We start from the raw sequence: 17,396 nt of genomic DNA, 5'->3' as shown, positions 1-17,396 counted from the left end.
CAAAGCAAAAAAAACATGACATCAGCCGACTCTTCTTTTAACCTGCAGAAGCTTTACTGAGCTGTGATCTGTATATATGTTATATGTCCTACTACAGTTCATGTGTCAACAGAGCACTTCATAGTTAATCTCAGTTTATAAATCACTCCCTCTGTGTTCAGTTTGGTTATTTTTTACCTAAAGATTAAATTGCTCTGGGACATTTTTTTTTTAGCTGCATTCCTTTGATCAAATCCAACACACATTCCACCAAGGGTGCAATGATACAAAGTAGAAGTGAGACTGTCTTGGGGCTCTTTGATTCTCTCAAAATAGCAGTAATCGTAAAGTCTGTGTAAACTGAGACACTGAAAGTCATTGTAACAGAGATACAGGAAGTGAGGAGAGCATGGTATCAGTATGGTAGCCTACCACCCTGTCACTATTACAGCCATGCACCAGTCTCCACGGTCAAAGTTTAGTGAAAGTTTCCTGATATGATTCACAAGTTAGGAGGGAGTAAAGATCCTGTAGAGATACTGACTAAAGTTTGCCTGAAAAGAAGCTGCAAAAACAAAGGAACAAAGCCTTATAAAGCTCCCTGTTATGCACTGGTCTCCGTGGCAACGATCATAACAGGATGCTCTCGTTCTCTTTCAGATAATAATAAAGGAGAAATGACTTCAGCAAACAGTTCACCAGACACCGAGGCTGAAGAGAGAAAACTGGCCACAGAAGTAGAATTGCAGGCTGCTGTGGAAGAACCTGCTGAATATCAAGGTATTTTACAGAACTTACAAAAGTATTTGGACACTTAACCCACACATCAAAATGTAAGAATGACACTGCATTATATAAGAAAATGTCAAACCAAGTAGCAATTATTGTTAAATAATTATAAATTATTTTATTCCTTTATTACTCAATAATACACATAAATATAGTATGAAGTCAGTAAGAATTTTTAAGAGAAATTAATATTGTTATTCAGCAGGGATGCATTGAATTGGACAAAATTGACAGTAAAGACATTTATAATGTTCCAAAACATTTCTATATCAAATGTTCTTTTGAATTTTCTATTCATCAACTACTCCTAAAAATATTTTAATATTAATATTTGTTTCTTAATATTACTATTTAATAATATTAATACTTTCTGCAAAAATATTAACAAGAAATGTTTGCGTGCTAAATCAGCATATTCATTTTTTTTCTTATTTTTTCAATCAAAACATACACATTATAACACAATAATCCCTTGTGTCCAGAAATGTAAAAAAATGTCTAAAGCCACATTTGTTTGCAGATGCCATAAAATATCTAATGAAATGACATTCAGACATTTTTAAATGTGACAAAAGTGTCCAAATACATTTTAAGGCCACTGCATCACTTACTTGCCGTAACAATAACAATTAAATACAAAATAAAATCAAAACAGTGCATCTCTATCCTCGGATCATTAATGACAACAAATGTCTATTTTTCTTCACTATCATAACTTTATTTCTGCTTGTAGTTTTTTTCCTTTACAAAAAAGAAGTTATGAAGTACCAGCTAACATTTTTATCCCTATTAACAAGAAAATGAAATGCAATGAGCGATCTTATTCTGAGAAGATCTGATGGTCATTAATCACCCTGTCTTTCCTACAGCCTCAACGGCTGTGGTAAAACCTCTGACGTCACGTATGCAGGGAGGTCTCGCCTGTAGTTGCATAACTGCACAGCTATGCCAGAATATGCTGGCAGAGGGCAGATGGCACCCTATGATGTCAGAATACTAAAGTACCCTCAGCCAATCAAATCAATAAATCACATTAGCGCATTCTGCAAGTAAATGTAGCAAACATGACAAGAAAAACAAAGACTGAAAGAAAATGTTTATTCCCATAATAAACACATACAGTACATCAACAGAATGTACAAAGTGCAATATGCATTGAAACTACAGCAAAACTGCAGTACAAAGGACAAAATTACTGCATACTTAATAGTGATAACAATGGTGACCGGATGAGGAGCGAGCGTTCCCTATTTGGTGAGCATCGCAATTTAACAGCATTGCTATTTGACAAAAAAAGAGGCTCAACAACCAACTAGAGGAAAGTCAGTGGATGATGTGGGAACAGACCAGTGTAACATTCTGGAAAAAAACAGCCACTGTCACAATCTTTCCCACGCAGACAGCTCGAATCTACAGCATCAACAAATGTGACATTAATATTGATCCTCAATGCAAAACTTTGGTTATCACTTCATAAATCTTTCATGAGTTTGCAGCGTCTTCCTCTTTAATTAAAAGGAAATAATGCCAAACATCAATGATCCTTTTCTATTTTCTCTAATACAATAAAATGCAGGAGTGTATGACAGGAAAATGTCTGCCCGCTTTAAAATGTGCCCATGTAACCCCTTGGCCTCTGCTTTAACTGGCAACATTATCAAATGGGAGTCAACACAGAACAATGCCTCTAGTGCTTCTAAAATTGAATCTGTAATCTCGGACTCACATTTGACCTTAATATGGCATCAGACACAAAATGGCAAAGACTTGGGTGAGAGGAGGAGGGCTTGGGGCACATTTAAGAAGGATACAAGTGGTTCATGACACTAAACAGCTTTCTGGCTTATTTCTCCTCTCAGTTTTTATATTCAGGCCCCAAAAGGAAGATTAAATAGTGTTGAGACTCATTCAATCAACCAAAAATCATTCAGGCGTGCATCTCCTACAGGACAGGGGAACTGATTCAAGTTGACTTTCAGATGCAAGTACCATGAACTTCCAGAAACTCTGTTATATGACCAACATACATATTTACATACAGTGTATTGCCGTGTGTGTAGAGGTGGAGACTGTGTGTATACTATGAGCCTGCTCATGTTTTTAACATTAAAGCACACACACACACACACACACACACACACACAGGGTTTTGTGTTCATAAATAGTTCACAGTAACGGTGTAGCCGCTTTGCAAGGCACCGCTCACTCGCACACACTCGCAAACTTCACATTTCTGTTGCTTAAACTCGAGGTGGTCGCATAGATACATGTACAAAATCAGTTTTAAAAAATATTGGAAAAGTATGCTGCATAATAAACCTGAAGTACTTCAACTCAAGCTGTAATCAGCCAACTGATCGGTAAATAAAAGGCCTGTTGACACATGGACATGAACAAATGCCATTTATCAAAGCTTTTGTGATCACATAAATTGCTATGGCAAGTGTGCTCAGACTAAGACACACATAAAGGGGAATCTCACTGTCAAGAACCATGTCTGGGACAAATTTCAATGCAAATATCAAATAAAATATATACAATCCAAAATAAGAAACAACATTTTGCTTCAATGTATAAAATGATTCCTATTTTTTCAATTCATTTTCAATTCAAATAATGTAACTTTTTGCAAAATGATATATCATCAATTTATTATTTAGATTAAAAATATTTATAAATCATTGTAATGGCTTTAAAACTAGTTTAAAAACTAATATTATTGTATTACAGTAATTTTATTGCACTTCATTAATGAGAATCTAAAGGGAATCATCACTGAGAGTAATGGGAATTGCTCACAGGAAAGAAAACAAAAACAAAACAAACAAGTAAAACATTTTTTAAAATGTTAATGGTCATAAAAAATAGTTTCAGTTTCATACATCCGAAATATGATTTCTTATTTTTTCTCTTTTGTGAGCAGGACATGCTTTTGTGAGATTCACCCATACAGATACACACACTCACAGTTCAACAGTTTTTGAAACCAAGCCACATCTTTGACTTGTAAGTGTTGTTTGATCTTGTTTCAGAGTGTTCTTCTTCAGTTCTACTTCTGTATAGATTTGATTCAAAGGCCAATCTACCTTCCATTGATTTCATTGCGTAAAATTGACAGCATGTACAAACAGGACAACGAGTTAGAACAGTAGAGCCATAGGATGGTGGGAATCAGCAAACTGCAAACCGCCTCAGCTCAGGTGGACCTAAACAAGCCACTGCCTCTGGAACAAAGATAAACAATAACAGAAAGAAAAATAACAGTCGTTCTATACCTGGGTAAATGACTGATTTGTATCGCATTTGGAACATTGGAGCAGAGCGGTGCTAGAGAAACTACAATGTAGCTCCCTTTGATCTTTACAAGTACATGTATGTGCTATTAGAGACTGTAACAGTAATAATGACCCAAACACTTCTCAAAAACTCTACTGCTATTTTGACAGCAACATGGACAGTCACATTCATGAGAACAGCAACTGCATGTATGAACGTTTCAGTGGAAGGAGAACAGCAGCTTTAAGTTGCCTCTGATTTCCTTTGTGGCTTGTTTATGATTGTCTTTCATCACCCTCCTCATCAAGTATTAGAAAGATGGAAGAATCCCAAACAAACGTGCTCTTTCCTAACGAGCCTCCACACACACTGAAGTGCCGCCAGTCATCCTGTTTTGTGATCTGCCTGGCTTATGAACAGTACTGTACTGGTATGAGGTAATGGTTTGAAACCTGCGAGTGAATCGTCAGAGCTCTGCGAATGATAGAGTCCATCGGCACACAAAGAACTTTCCTAATCACTGCAACGAGTCCATTTTCGTCCAGCCAGGAAGCAAAAACACAGCAGGGTGTAGGATTTGAAAACCCTTTTCAAATGTGTGACCATGTCCGAAGGAATCCGTGACTCATACTGGGCCACAAATAAGTGGTTTCTGGTGCGATAAATGGGTAGGCTGATGGAAACATTACACAATGGTCTATTTTGACGCTTTCAAGTAACGGCCTCTGGAATGGCGAGTGCTTATTTTGCTTCAGAACAGCAGAGAGGAAGAGCAGTGAAATCCTCACAAACTGTTCGTCAGTCAGTGCAATACACATCCATTTGGGTTCCATGCAAAGAAAGCCTGTCCAGAAGGTTACCTATTGAATATTTTGTTTATATTCATAACAGAAAGCAATTATTTTGTAGAAGACATTCTTCCACTCGTGTTCAATCTTCCGTGAATGGCCTACGTTCCCAAGTGGCTGAAATGTTTAAAAAACCTATAAATTGCGCTAAAATCTCCCGCTGTCAGCTCTTGGACTCTTCAGGTCCTGCTTCACTTTGGTTGAAGACCTCCATGTTTGTGGAGGTCGAGGAGGAGGAAGAGGGCCAGAGTCTGGCCCATTCTGGGCTGAGCGAGCGCTCAGGTTCTGGGGACAATGACATCATGAGAAGGGTCCCAGCGTCGGAGGAGCATGCCGAACACAAATCCTCGGATGAGAAGGTTAGGCTGTCTAGTTTGGCGAGTGAGTTGGAGCGTTTCAGTCGAGAAGGTACAGTAAGTCCTGCGAGTCGCATACGGGCTTCAATTTCTTGCGTACGTTGGCGCACAAGGCCTGGTTTGCCACGGACACTGCGGATGCTGTCGCTGCTGGAGCTGCGAGTGAGCGTGGAACCATGCGGGGACGAGACCGGCGTCAAGCCGCCTGAACCGAGGACCGCCAACAAGGCCTCGTTAGTCAGCGGCACCGCCGCTTCGGTAGCAAAATCTGCCCGTGCTCCAAAGGGCCTGTGGAAAGGGTCGGTTGAATCACTGGAATTGTTCAGTGCATCCTCAGTTTTGCTTGAACCGGCTCCCTGTTGCTCATTTGCACGTGCACGGTCCTGAAAGAGACCGGAAAGTTTTTCCAAGCGCTCTTTTCGCCGGCGAACGAGACCGGAGCGTTGCAGCTGTACCAGAGTCTCTTGCTGTTGCACAAAACAAGATGCCTCTGCCTTCTCCAAACCCTTTATCTCTCTTTCGTTCCTGAGTAGAGCTGAGGAACCCTGTGCATCAATCTCTTTCTGCCTGGAATCTCCTTCCCCTTTGGCTTCAAGCAGCATTGTCCGGTTATCAGTTTCTTGGTCAAGAGATTTGCTTTCTGGCTTATCTTTATGCCCTAAGGGCATTGCATTGGCATCAAGGCACGGATCTGAGGCAAGTTTGCCACACTTGGCTGTCACGGACAAGTTGGCACAGGGTGGCATCTGAATTGAGATACTGGGCACACTGTTGAGGGGTAAAGGGGCAAGGCCTCGTCTGTTAGCCTCCAACAGAGCACTCTGGGTGGGCTTGGAAGCGAATGATGAACCAGAACGATGCTGCTTCAGATGGGCACTTTCCTGAACAAGAAAAGACAAGGAGAAACTATGTAACACAAATTATATGTAACGGAGCAGTGATACAATCATGTGAGATACTCACAGTAAGATCTTTTTGCGTTTTGAGGTGGTTGTTATTGTTGGAGTTCTCGTTGCACAGTTGGTTTAGGCTTGCGAGATCAATCCCCTTTTCATGTGACAACTCTTCACCATCATTCCCATCTCCTCTCTTTGCTCCCTCTGCTAATGCCTCCATTTCCGCTTGCTCTTTCTGAGCCTCCTCTTCATCCTCCTCCTCCACCGTACTGAACTCCAGCCGCAGACGTAGTTCCTCCAGAGGCTCCGCCCCTCGAGAACAGGTCTGAGCGGCTGTGCCTTCTCCTGGGACACCGAAGTGTGGTAAAGGAAGACCCTCGCGCCCCTCGAAGGTTTCATCATCAAGGAGCGCATCTTGCTCCACATCTGCAACCTCGATGAAGACACGATCTACATCCACCAGAGGCGGTGCATGGCTCGGTGTGGAAGGGTCGCTGTCGAGGGCTGAGTCTGATAGGCGACGGAAGTAATAGTGGTAGTTTTGCGGGTGGCTGGGGTCCAGATCTAGGCTAATTGGAGAGGAGTGGGCAGTAGGCTCACAGCATACGGTGACTCGGGGGTTCGTGGGCTCTGGGGTGACATGATCCATAGTCTCTGAGTTCACACAGTAAGGGGCAGCAGCTTGCTGGCAATCAGGATGATCGCAATCTGAATCTGGGTGCCACAGTCTGTTATGGCGCTGCTTACTGAAGGGAAAAGTATAGAAAGGGTTAAAAATTATTAAAGGGATAGTTCACCCAAAAATTTAAATCCAAAATTGGACCCTTTTGACCTATTGATTGAGTAAATGACGACAAAATTTTTGTTTTGTGAGTGAACATTTAACTACCAATACACTTAACAACAATAATAAAGGAAACTTCTCTAGTACCTGGCATCCAGTATGCCCTCATACTCTGCCAGCTGTCTCATGAAGCTGGCATTGGGACGGGTGATACTGCGCTTCTGTTTGACAAAGTTATATGCTTTCTCCAGAGACCAGCCGTACTCTTTCATGGCATATGCTATTACCGTTGAGGCCGAGCGGCTTACACCCATTTTACAGTGAACCAAGCATTTGGACTGATTCTTTCTGCAGAGTACAGGACATGAGAGTGTGAAAGCAAAGTACGTTGCTTAGTTTAAAGAGAAAATTTTTAAATAGACTTTGCTTTGCTTACTTTGCTTTAACAATGAAGTTGTAGGTTTCGTTCCAGTGGGCCAGTAAGTCTGTGCTCTCGTCATCATACACTCGGACATTGTGGTAGCAAAACGTTCCTGGGAAAAAGTTATCTATTTCCCTCGTAACATTTAAGATGTAGCCCACCCTAAAACAGCAATGTATTTAGAGATCAGAATTTACATTAGGACAAAAATCATATGCATGCAAGTTTATTTTTATTCCTTAAATCAGGTACTAATAATAAACCCTGCTTAAAAAGTAACAGCTTTGCTGGATTTACTCTGAACTTCAGCTGAAACAGGAGAAAATGTTGCCCTTTAAGAGGTATGATATGATACACACCTACCTTAAACTTTCACCTTTACCTAACATTAACCCATTTAAAGAAGCAGTGTCTTCAGAGACACAACAGCATGGGAGGAAAGCAAGCTGTGGATGTCAGTACAGGTAAAACTCACCCAGTTTCCTGAAGCTCCTCTAGATTTGAAGCATTCCATTCAGAACCCTGAAAGACAAACGATGCACGACACTGGTTTTTTAGAGAAATTGGCATCTAGTGCCCCATATATGACAAAAACCATCTGTCCTGCCACAGAACTAACAAGCTTTATATTAAACAAGTTAAACTTCTTATCAATCCAATGCTTCTCAGTTTCAGTTTTGTCATATTTTGGGGGGTAAGATGCGCTAGGGGAAAGGCAATAAAAAGAAGGGAAAGCAGTGGGAATTGGCAGGTTTAATAAAAGAAGCACTAACCAGATAGAGGTGGTCAAAGATGAGCGTGGCTTTGTCCATCTGCCCAAGAATAAGAAGCATCTCATTGTCAATGAACTCTTTGTACTCTTTCAGGTTGCAGTTCATCTGTTGCTCCAGCACATTACGAATCTAAGGAAAAATACACACGGTTATTGACTTAGTCTCAACAAATGTTTGTTATAAACCCTGCTCACATCTGCTATTAAGATCCATCCCAGACAATCTGATCACAAGAGGTCGCATTGCTGGATCCTGTGTCTCCTGTGACCACTTATGATCAGATTTTAATATTTTAATTACATTTTTTTATATTTTTTAAGGAGGGCCTATTGTAACACTTTTTATGCACTCTCTGCATTTCCTGCTGACCTCTTTGGACGTGATATTTTCAAGGTCCTGGCACATCATGATACTCCTGAGTTTGGCTTTGATTAGACATTCTGTTCTCTCCCTCTCTGTTGGCCTGAGGAACAGAAACATCAAAAGTCAAAAATTACATATACTGTATACAATGAATAACACATAAACATGTCTTCTGTTTCATCCTCTTTTTCCAAATAAAAAAAAGAAGAAAAAAACAAAGAAACAAAATTGAGTGTATAACTTTTTTGATGTTATGTTTGTTTGACTATAATATTTGCCTTTCGACAGCAAAAATTGCAATTATACACTTCCTTTTCAAAACCTGCATCTCCTCAGTTCCTGCAGATGACTGCTGATTATTAAACAGATCAAATATTAGATTAAATTGTGACAACAAATATGTCTGGCTTTTGCTCTTTGTTGGTCACGAAAAAAAAAAAACTAATCAAAATATGAATTTAAATCTGCTGGTGGGTCAAGGAGTCTGGGCTTTCAGGGTTTGCACTCACTTGTCAACGAAAACTGCAGGAGAGTCTGGTCGCAGTGTTTCCAGATCCTGCATGGCGTTCCACTCATTGATGCAGCTCTGTTCAGAGCCGATACAGCTCTCGTAGTACCCCATCCATGTGAGCGCAATACCACCAGGGAAATAGTTGTACCTTCGTGACACCTCACATGCCTTGTGTAAAATCTGCAATGCTGACCTAAAGGAACAGCAGGTTAAAGGTGAGCAATTTGGAGAGACCTTTGCCAATAGTGTCAGAAATGTAACCACCATGGTACTGCAATGGTACTTTTTCTGAAAGAGTCACCAGATGGCAGTGTGGAGCTCTATTATATTTAAGGATGTCAAACTCCCAAAGCACCAGGGAACGTCTGAAAAACAGTCCTCTCACATCATCTTCAACCCCCTGAGGAGCGGTTTTATTTCTACCCCAGTAACAAACAAGAGCCCAAATTCACCCAGCCAAGCAGACAAAGGCTCTTGTTGAAAAAAAAAAACAATGTAACTTGTCACCTTATTGAGAGAGATGACTGTAGGATTTATCATAACAAAAAGATTGTGAAAATAGCAGTTCTGAGTGATTTTCTGAAGTTGTTTGAAAGCTTTAGCTTAAATCGCTTATATGATCACATCAAGCATTTTAAAAAAAGTAAACAAATCATTCTATATTAGCATTTCCAATACAGACTGAAATGTCTAAAATGAGAATTTGAATAGCTCTAGTTCATTATTTGATGTTATTTACTCACCACATGGCCTGGACTGACACCGGCTTGAAGATGTGCGTGCGCCCGGCGGTAGTCACACTGAAGCCCCTGGAGACATGAGAAGAGAGGTTGAATAAGGCCATCATACCATACGTCATTACAATAGAGCTACAACCTTTATAAATAACAATAAAAACAAGGAATACTTGTAAAATTTTCAATGGCTGCATTGTCCACTGACAAATCCATTCAACACGGTTTATAATCCATGCTATCTAGATCGGTGTATCAAAAGTTGAAGTGTAATCAGACCAGCAACAGCAATTCCTTTCCATTCCCAGAGGGGGCAGTACTCACCCATCACCATCTAAATGAATCTTGGTATCACTCCACAGTGGCAGCACCATCCCAATAGAGCAGTTCTTACTGTAAATGAAAGAAAAACTCCATTATTTGACTTAATGAAGTGTGCCTGCAGGAGGTAACAAACTTTTAAACTTGTCTGTTTGATGACATGCTAAACTGTATTTGATTTGGTCTCACCTGTCTTTGTTGCTGAAGTCCATGCCTAGCAAGATGTTTTCCTCAGTGTCTTGACGGCCATTGGTGTAGACTACCACCATATACCGCACACGGTCCGACCACACGCTCTCCAACCGCACCGCCTGAGGATTACAGTTTGGTTTGTGTAAAAACAGGGTCCATATAATACATACACATGCAAAAGCAAAATATATTAAACATTAACATCCTGAACTCTAGAATAGATCACCTGAAAATAAAAATTCGGCCTTTAGTCACTCACTCTCACATAATCTTTCTCTCCATGCAAGACAACAGGGGCATTTTGAAGAATCTCTTCAAAAGCTCGTCAACCTTGTGCTCTATATATTAACTCTTCAAAAGCAGTGGTTCTCAACCGTTTGCCTCTAAGGTCCCTCACTGTCAATATTATAATAAGGCTCTCCTATTTATGCACCTCTGGTACTTCTATTGTAATAAATATAAATGTGAAAAATAATGCCAGTTTAATGTTGTTTAGTCTTTATTTTTAATATTACTACCCTAGTAAAAAATAAATTAAAATACATTTATTTTATACTAAGTTTAGTTCAAATCTATTAACATAACCAACATATCGCTTGAGACTTACTGATATAAAAACTGCAATTAAACTTTATTTAGAGTATCACTTGTGCACAATTCACATTTCTTAATATTAAACCTAAAATGTGTTTTAAATGTCACTATTGATGAGGACTGTATGATCTTTGAATACTATCAGTCTTCAAATGCAAGGTATTTAAAGTGTAACTGAAGTATAACTGCAATTGTTCCACTTTAGCAGAATCAAATATACTTCAGTATATCTTTAGTTGAACCTCAGCTCTACTTCTGCACAATTAAAATGCAGTAAGTACAAATTTAGTTGTTCCAATTTAGCAGACTTTAAGTATACTAGTTTAGTTTACAACTGCAGGTTTTTTTTTTTTTGAGTACACAAATGTGTAAATGTATTTGTAGTATACTTAGCATGAAATAAATGTATTTCAAATACATTTTGTATATTAATTTTTCACAAGGGTAAATTTAAATAATTTTAAGTCTTCCCTCTTGGAAGTTTGGCGATGCTCCCTGATTTGAGAACCACTATTCTAAAGTCATAAACTTTAAGACTACATTTTTACATTTTTTACAACTGATGAACCCACCAGTACTCTAAAATGGACTTTAATTTATTTATTTATTTTTTTAGGTCAAATGCCACTGATGTCATATTTGAGAGAAACAGTAGAAGTATATAATAATAATAATAATAATATAAAATTTGCCTCTTTGTCACACAGACCTATTATGATTTTGGATTAAACATGGAATTCATCCTACAAGTCACAATGAACCACTTTCATTATGCATTTTTGCCATCACAGGTGACTGATGCTTCTTAATTCTCCTGTTGTGCTCGGCTTGGAATCTCATGAGGTTTAGTGAATAATGACAGAATGTTCTTTCTGAAGACAAATGCAGCTCCATGCACGGTAATCAACACGTCACAAGCGACTGACACAAGTATTAGTACATATTTCACCATGGAACAGCAGGTACGACATTTTAACATGCCTTAATAGAACAGTCTTCAGGCAACACTTTGACAATGAAACCCATTCAGCCTGACTGCATGTAACTTACTGCCAAAACATTAGTCATTGACAGCGCGTGTTCTCTCACCAGTTTGATGCGATCTTCAGAGCGAAGAATGTTGATCATCACCTGCAGATGCTGAGGTAAGTCACCTGTTGAGTGAAACCAGCGTTACAATCCAAACAAAACCATGACGACAACTTTGTTTACACTGACACAAAACCCTGTTGAAGAAAAACAACCATAAAAATAAACAAGATAACTAAAGGTGATGTCATATTAGTGAACTAAGGTTTATAAGAGAAGCCGAGCCAAGACGAACGCCCGCTGAGTGATACAAATCAGTCTTTAAATGTTGGGTGGGAAGACAACAGTATGCTTTTGATTAATGCCTTTATAGCGCTGCTGATTTTACTGTATTCCAGAGTACAAAGTGTACAAACACACATGGATGTGGAAAGATATGAAAAATGTTATGTTTACATATCTCAGATAATCCTATTTAATTAAATGATTAAGTGACTTTCGGCTGCATTGTGAACAGGTATGTGCAAATAAGTTCTACACTTTGTGCAAAAGTTATCAATAATTATAAATCTGACAGCATGTCATTCAACTTACTCTAGCCCTTCCCCTTTTGATGCAAGTCAATAAGAGATACCAAACAAGACCTGTTTACATTCTCCTCCTTAACACAGACAGACTAACTCCTCTGACCTCAAACAAACCTCCTCCTCCTCTTGTGAGCTTTGGCAGAATCCATGAAACAATGATGTAACTGGTCCGGGACGTGTGGGAGGCCAATCAAAGTGTACGAGCAGGTTAATACCCAAATAAACTCAAAGCTTAACAGCCAAAGCCTGTCATGTACACTCAACACAACAGATGATGTTCTCTACGGTTTATTGGCTGCTTTGCATTTGAAACATATATATGAAAAGAACAGGGTATGTTCTCTCCTCCAACAAAACAAGCCCCTCGGCCTTCTGGGTCACCATGACAAGAATTTACATAACTTTACATGCTTATCTGATAAAAACTGATATGTAAATGAATCGCCAAGGCAGCACAGGATCCCAGAGCACAGCTTTGATCAGAAGGATAAAAGTATTTGATAATTATCATTATAGTTTCCAATTCACTGTAAGTGCACAGAAAAGAGCGACCAGTACATCATTTACAACCTTAGCTTCACTGAAGAAAGACTTTCAAGTTTGCAACAACACGAGTATGAGTAAATTAGGACAGAATTTGCATTTCTGGATGAGCTATTAGTTTAATAATTATTCTAAATAACTTTGACACAGTTTTCTTCATCAGTTATGATTTTGACAGCAATTCATAATTTAATTTCAGGGGTTTTGTCATGATGAGCCAATCCCTATGACTGACACTGAAATAAGATAACAATGATTTAAATGAAAGGTCAAACTATTTTATCTCTTTTCAAAACCGCACTCATTTTAATCATTTCAACCCAATCAGCATTTTAGAATTATTTCTGAAGGATCATGTGACACTGAAGACTGGAGTAATATATTAATTTAAAAACTAATTATTTTAAGTTGTAATAATATTTCACAATATTACCGTTTTTACTGTACCTTACCTTGGTGAGTGTAAAAGACTTCCTTCTAAAACAAAAAATTGTCGCCGACCACAACCATCTGAAAAGTAGTGTACTTTCATAAGTACACTGAACACATCTCAAAAGATTAAGAAAAATATAATTCCTGCTTTACTTGATCGTCTAAAGAACTCAGACAAGAAGTACACGTGTGAATCCATCTGCAAAAGTGTATGGTGTATCTTGCTTTAGGAAGTTGGTCAGTGTTTAATAAAACACCACTGATGCTGTTTTTGACTGTCTGGCTACCGGAGCCATGAGAGTGCAAATAGAGGTGACTGATGACGTCCGAAAAAATAAATAAAAACATTAACAGGACAAAATAAGATGGAAATGTCATCAACATCTAAACGCGAGGACATTTAAAGACGTCAACATGGAGAGAAGATATTTTAGAGCTCAACTTACATTCAGAACGAGCACCGAGGATTTGCCTCATGAATAAATGTTAAACTGTATGAAGGTCTTGTTGAGAAAAAAGCTGAGCTATTCTCACTGTTAGAGAACATTTTGTACTTAGACTGTCACAGAGGAAGAGAAACCCTACATCGTCTAGTCTAACACAGACATCCGCAGTTTCTCAACGGAGACAGCTGACTTCTCCACCTTTTAGTGCTGATGCAATTGTACTTTTTTCAAATGATCTAATTCTCATAATCTAATTCCAGATCTTCCAGACTGTCTGCATAAGTCACTTGTAGGAAGTCTTTGTCTTGTTCCTCTAGTGATTGATGGGTAGTCGAGTTATTTTTCGTACACTGTACAAAAAGCTCATGACTCAAGCGATGCTCCAACCCCACAGGCCCTGAGGTCAGACTGTATGTAAAAACAAAACCGCTCGTTAAACCTGCAACAACTTGCTTGTAATGAGCACAACGGATGCGTTCAAACCGGTCAAATTGAAACTTCGCATCCCAACAAGAAGTCAGGCGATGGTATAATATTAGACAACTGACAAAACAGATACGTGATAATATCAGGGGTTTATAACAGAAAAAAGTCTAAACTTGCTGTGATATGACAAGCTGTCTGAAAGCGTGGCAAGGTAGTCAATGCATAAAGCCTGAGGAATTGTTGTGTCTGCATGGTGTTTAGTTTCTCTCATAACAGATTCAATTCGCCTGGAGCAAATCTACACCCTTCTGTTTAGCAGTAAACATGTCCTTCAAATTAGCATGTTTAATAAATTCAACGTGTCACACGTGTTACAGTGCTGGATGGATGGCAGCTATAGCACATCTGTTGTCATGCATTTGTGTTTGCACTGTTGTTGCACAGATAAATTCCTTGATTCATTGATTGATTGATTAAATGTCTAAAAAAATTAGATTCAAAAAATAAAAAATTTAAATGTTACACTTTCCCTTTTTCAAATGTTTTTGTCTAGCAGTGGTTTCATATTGCTGTTAAAATTGCAGTTGTATTGTAGAACAACTACTTATAGTAGTACTTATAAACCCACTCATTGTTTTAATCATACACTATTATATAGAATTTCAGTCAGGTTTCAGGCCTCACCATAGCACAGAAACTGCACTTGTTAAAATGACAAATGACTCGCTTCTTGCTTCAGGCCAAGGCTGCATCTCATTGCTAGTATTACTTGATCTTAGTGCTGCGTTTCACACTATAGACCATAACACACTCATAGATCGATTATAAAACTATACTGGTATTCAAGGGCAGGCTTTAAGATGGTTTAGATCCTACCTGTCCGATCGCTACCACTTTGTTCATTTAAATGGGGAGTCATCTTAATTATCACCAGTAAAGTATGGCGTACCACAAGGATCTGTCCTAGGTCCTCTGCTATTTTCAATATACATGTTGCCTCTTGGTAATATTATTAGAAAATACGGGATTGGTTTTCATTGTTATGATGATGATACTCAACTATGTATCTCAACAAGACCAGATGAAACTTCTAAACTAAGATAATAGATTGTGTAAAAAATGTAAAAGATTGGATGACCAATAATTTCCTCCTATTAAATTCAGATAAGACAGAGATATTACTTATTGGACCAAAAAAACAGTACACAGAATCTCTTGGATTACAATTTGGAACTAGATGGATGCACTGTCACGTCCTCTAAAGTCAAAAATCTGGGTGTTATATTAGACAGCAACTTGTCCTTTGAAAATCATATTTCCCATGTTACAAAAACAGCATTCTTCCATCTTAGAACCATTGCCAAGGTTCGAAAAATGCTACCTGTTTCTGCTGCAGAAAAGCTAGTTCATGCATTCATGACCTCTAGACTGGACTATTGTAATGCACTGCTAGGTGGTTGTCCTGCATCTTCAATAAACAAGCTACAGATAGTCCAAAATGCAGCGGCTAGAGTTCTTACCAGGTCAAGAAAATATGATCATATTACCCCAATTTTACGTTCTCAGTTACAAAATTATTACTTGCCTATAAGGCCCTAAATGGTTTAGCTCCTGCCAGGGCTCCAGACAAAAAAATCGAGTAAGGAGCCATTGGCTCCTATAAAAGAAAAACTTAGGCGCCAAATTATTTTTTTAGGTGCCACAGAATAAAAGTGGTTTATTTTATTATTATCATTTTATTTTTCTCCCCTATTTTAACATTTCAATCATTTTGTCATGTGTTTGTCTTATATTTTCTAGGCTTTATCAGCATTTTAATCCATCTTGTAGATGATCAGGTCGACCGGGGGACTAAGGTTCACTTAAAGTGTGAATTAAATGTCTTTTCCAACTTGAAATATACAGTCACAAAGAATTGTTCGTTACACAGAATCTGTACCAATATCATGGACCATAAGCATCACTTGGCAACTGAGTGCAGTGCATCCTATAAATGTTGTCACGTCTTTCACACATTCAGTCTGTTTTTCTTCATTAGTAAAATGCAATTTTATAGGAGGAGTTGAATCATGTACAACAGAATAAGTAAAAATATTAATATGCAACAGCGCATAAATATAGCAAAACGCTCCTCTTTATAGTTATTTTTCTAGCTGACTGATGAGTTTATGGACACTGAGTGGTTATTCTGAGTTAAATGTATTACAATGCAATGTTTACAAGCTTTATACATTTCCTCAGTTTGAAACATGAGCTTTTACATAAAACATTTCAGTAAGTTGTACTATAGGTTTTCTTATTGCCTACCTTTTGATCATGTTCATTGCATACCAGGGACGTGCACAGAAATTTTGAGGGGCGGTTGCTCTGACCTGAAAAAGCCCCCCCCCCCCCCCCACAAAAAAAAACAACTCACGGGCTATATGAAGGACTGAGAATAACAGGGTCTTTATTAAAATATATATATATACACAAAGTAGTAAAACACTGAAATACAGCACTCAATCACCTTAACTACTACTAATAATAACACAGAAAAACATGACTTGAGTCATGAAAATCCCTACATCAATATCCCTATCAATATCCTATCAAGTCATTATGTTCTGCTCAGGCAAGATCTTTGAAATGACCTCTAAAATAGCCATTGCTTTTTTAGATTACAATTATTTAGCATGCAGCTCTTTAACCCTATACTTTCTAGCATGGTCCTCTCATCTCATATTTGGTGATCATCACTTAGGCCTACCTGCCCTATGTGCCTCCTCACCTCTGATTTTTGAGCTAATCAATCATGTTAACAACTTTACAGCACTTGTTGTGAATTTCACTGACACTGTAGTAGGGTCACTTTGTGAAAATCTAAATCGTTAATTATAGATCTAGTAAGACAGAAACTAACCTGTTCCCCACTCATATTGGTCTGAAAAGGTAAAGAGGTGTTTCAGGTCTCGGGAGACTAGAGTAAATTGACCGACAGCGCCATCTGCTGTTTTGGAAAAGAAAGTTGCTCAATTGCATATGTGAGAAAATCTACCCGCACACGTGTGAGAAAATCAGCCTGTCGCATTTGTGAGAAAATCAAGCCAAGTTTCC

General features: G+C 38.5%; 1 protein-coding gene across 2 annotated transcripts in view; it reads right to left on the bottom strand.

The window, feature by feature from the left end:
* Window positions 1–3,270: 3,270 nt before the first annotated feature.
* Window positions 3,271–17,396, bottom strand: part of LOC306870260 (protein phosphatase Slingshot homolog 1-like) — a 41,298-nt gene continuing 27,172 nt past the window's right edge. For both annotated transcript variants that reach the window (XM_079417421.1, XM_079417422.1), the window contains 12 exons: window positions 11,927–11,991; window positions 10,241–10,362; window positions 10,055–10,123; window positions 9,740–9,805; window positions 8,995–9,189; window positions 8,492–8,585; window positions 8,123–8,251; window positions 7,825–7,871; window positions 7,365–7,511; window positions 7,076–7,276; window positions 6,212–6,890; window positions 3,271–6,129 (listed from right to left, as the gene is read on the bottom strand). In XM_079417421.1, coding sequence (XP_079273547.1) covers window positions 5,056–6,129; window positions 6,212–6,890; window positions 7,076–7,276; window positions 7,365–7,511; window positions 7,825–7,871; window positions 8,123–8,251; window positions 8,492–8,585; window positions 8,995–9,189; window positions 9,740–9,805; window positions 10,055–10,123; window positions 10,241–10,362; window positions 11,927–11,991 — 2,888 coding nt within the window. In that variant the 3' untranslated portion in view covers window positions 3,271–5,055. The remainder of the gene's footprint in view (window positions 6,130–6,211; window positions 6,891–7,075; window positions 7,277–7,364; window positions 7,512–7,824; window positions 7,872–8,122; window positions 8,252–8,491; window positions 8,586–8,994; window positions 9,190–9,739; window positions 9,806–10,054; window positions 10,124–10,240; window positions 10,363–11,926; window positions 11,992–17,396) is intronic.

The sequence above is a fragment of the Barbus barbus genome, assembly GCF_936440315.1.
Source record: "Barbus barbus genome assembly, chromosome: 5".
In the NCBI taxonomy this organism is placed as follows: Eukaryota; Metazoa; Chordata; class Actinopteri; order Cypriniformes; family Cyprinidae; genus Barbus; species Barbus barbus.
This window is presented reverse-complemented; position numbering and strand designations above follow the sequence as displayed.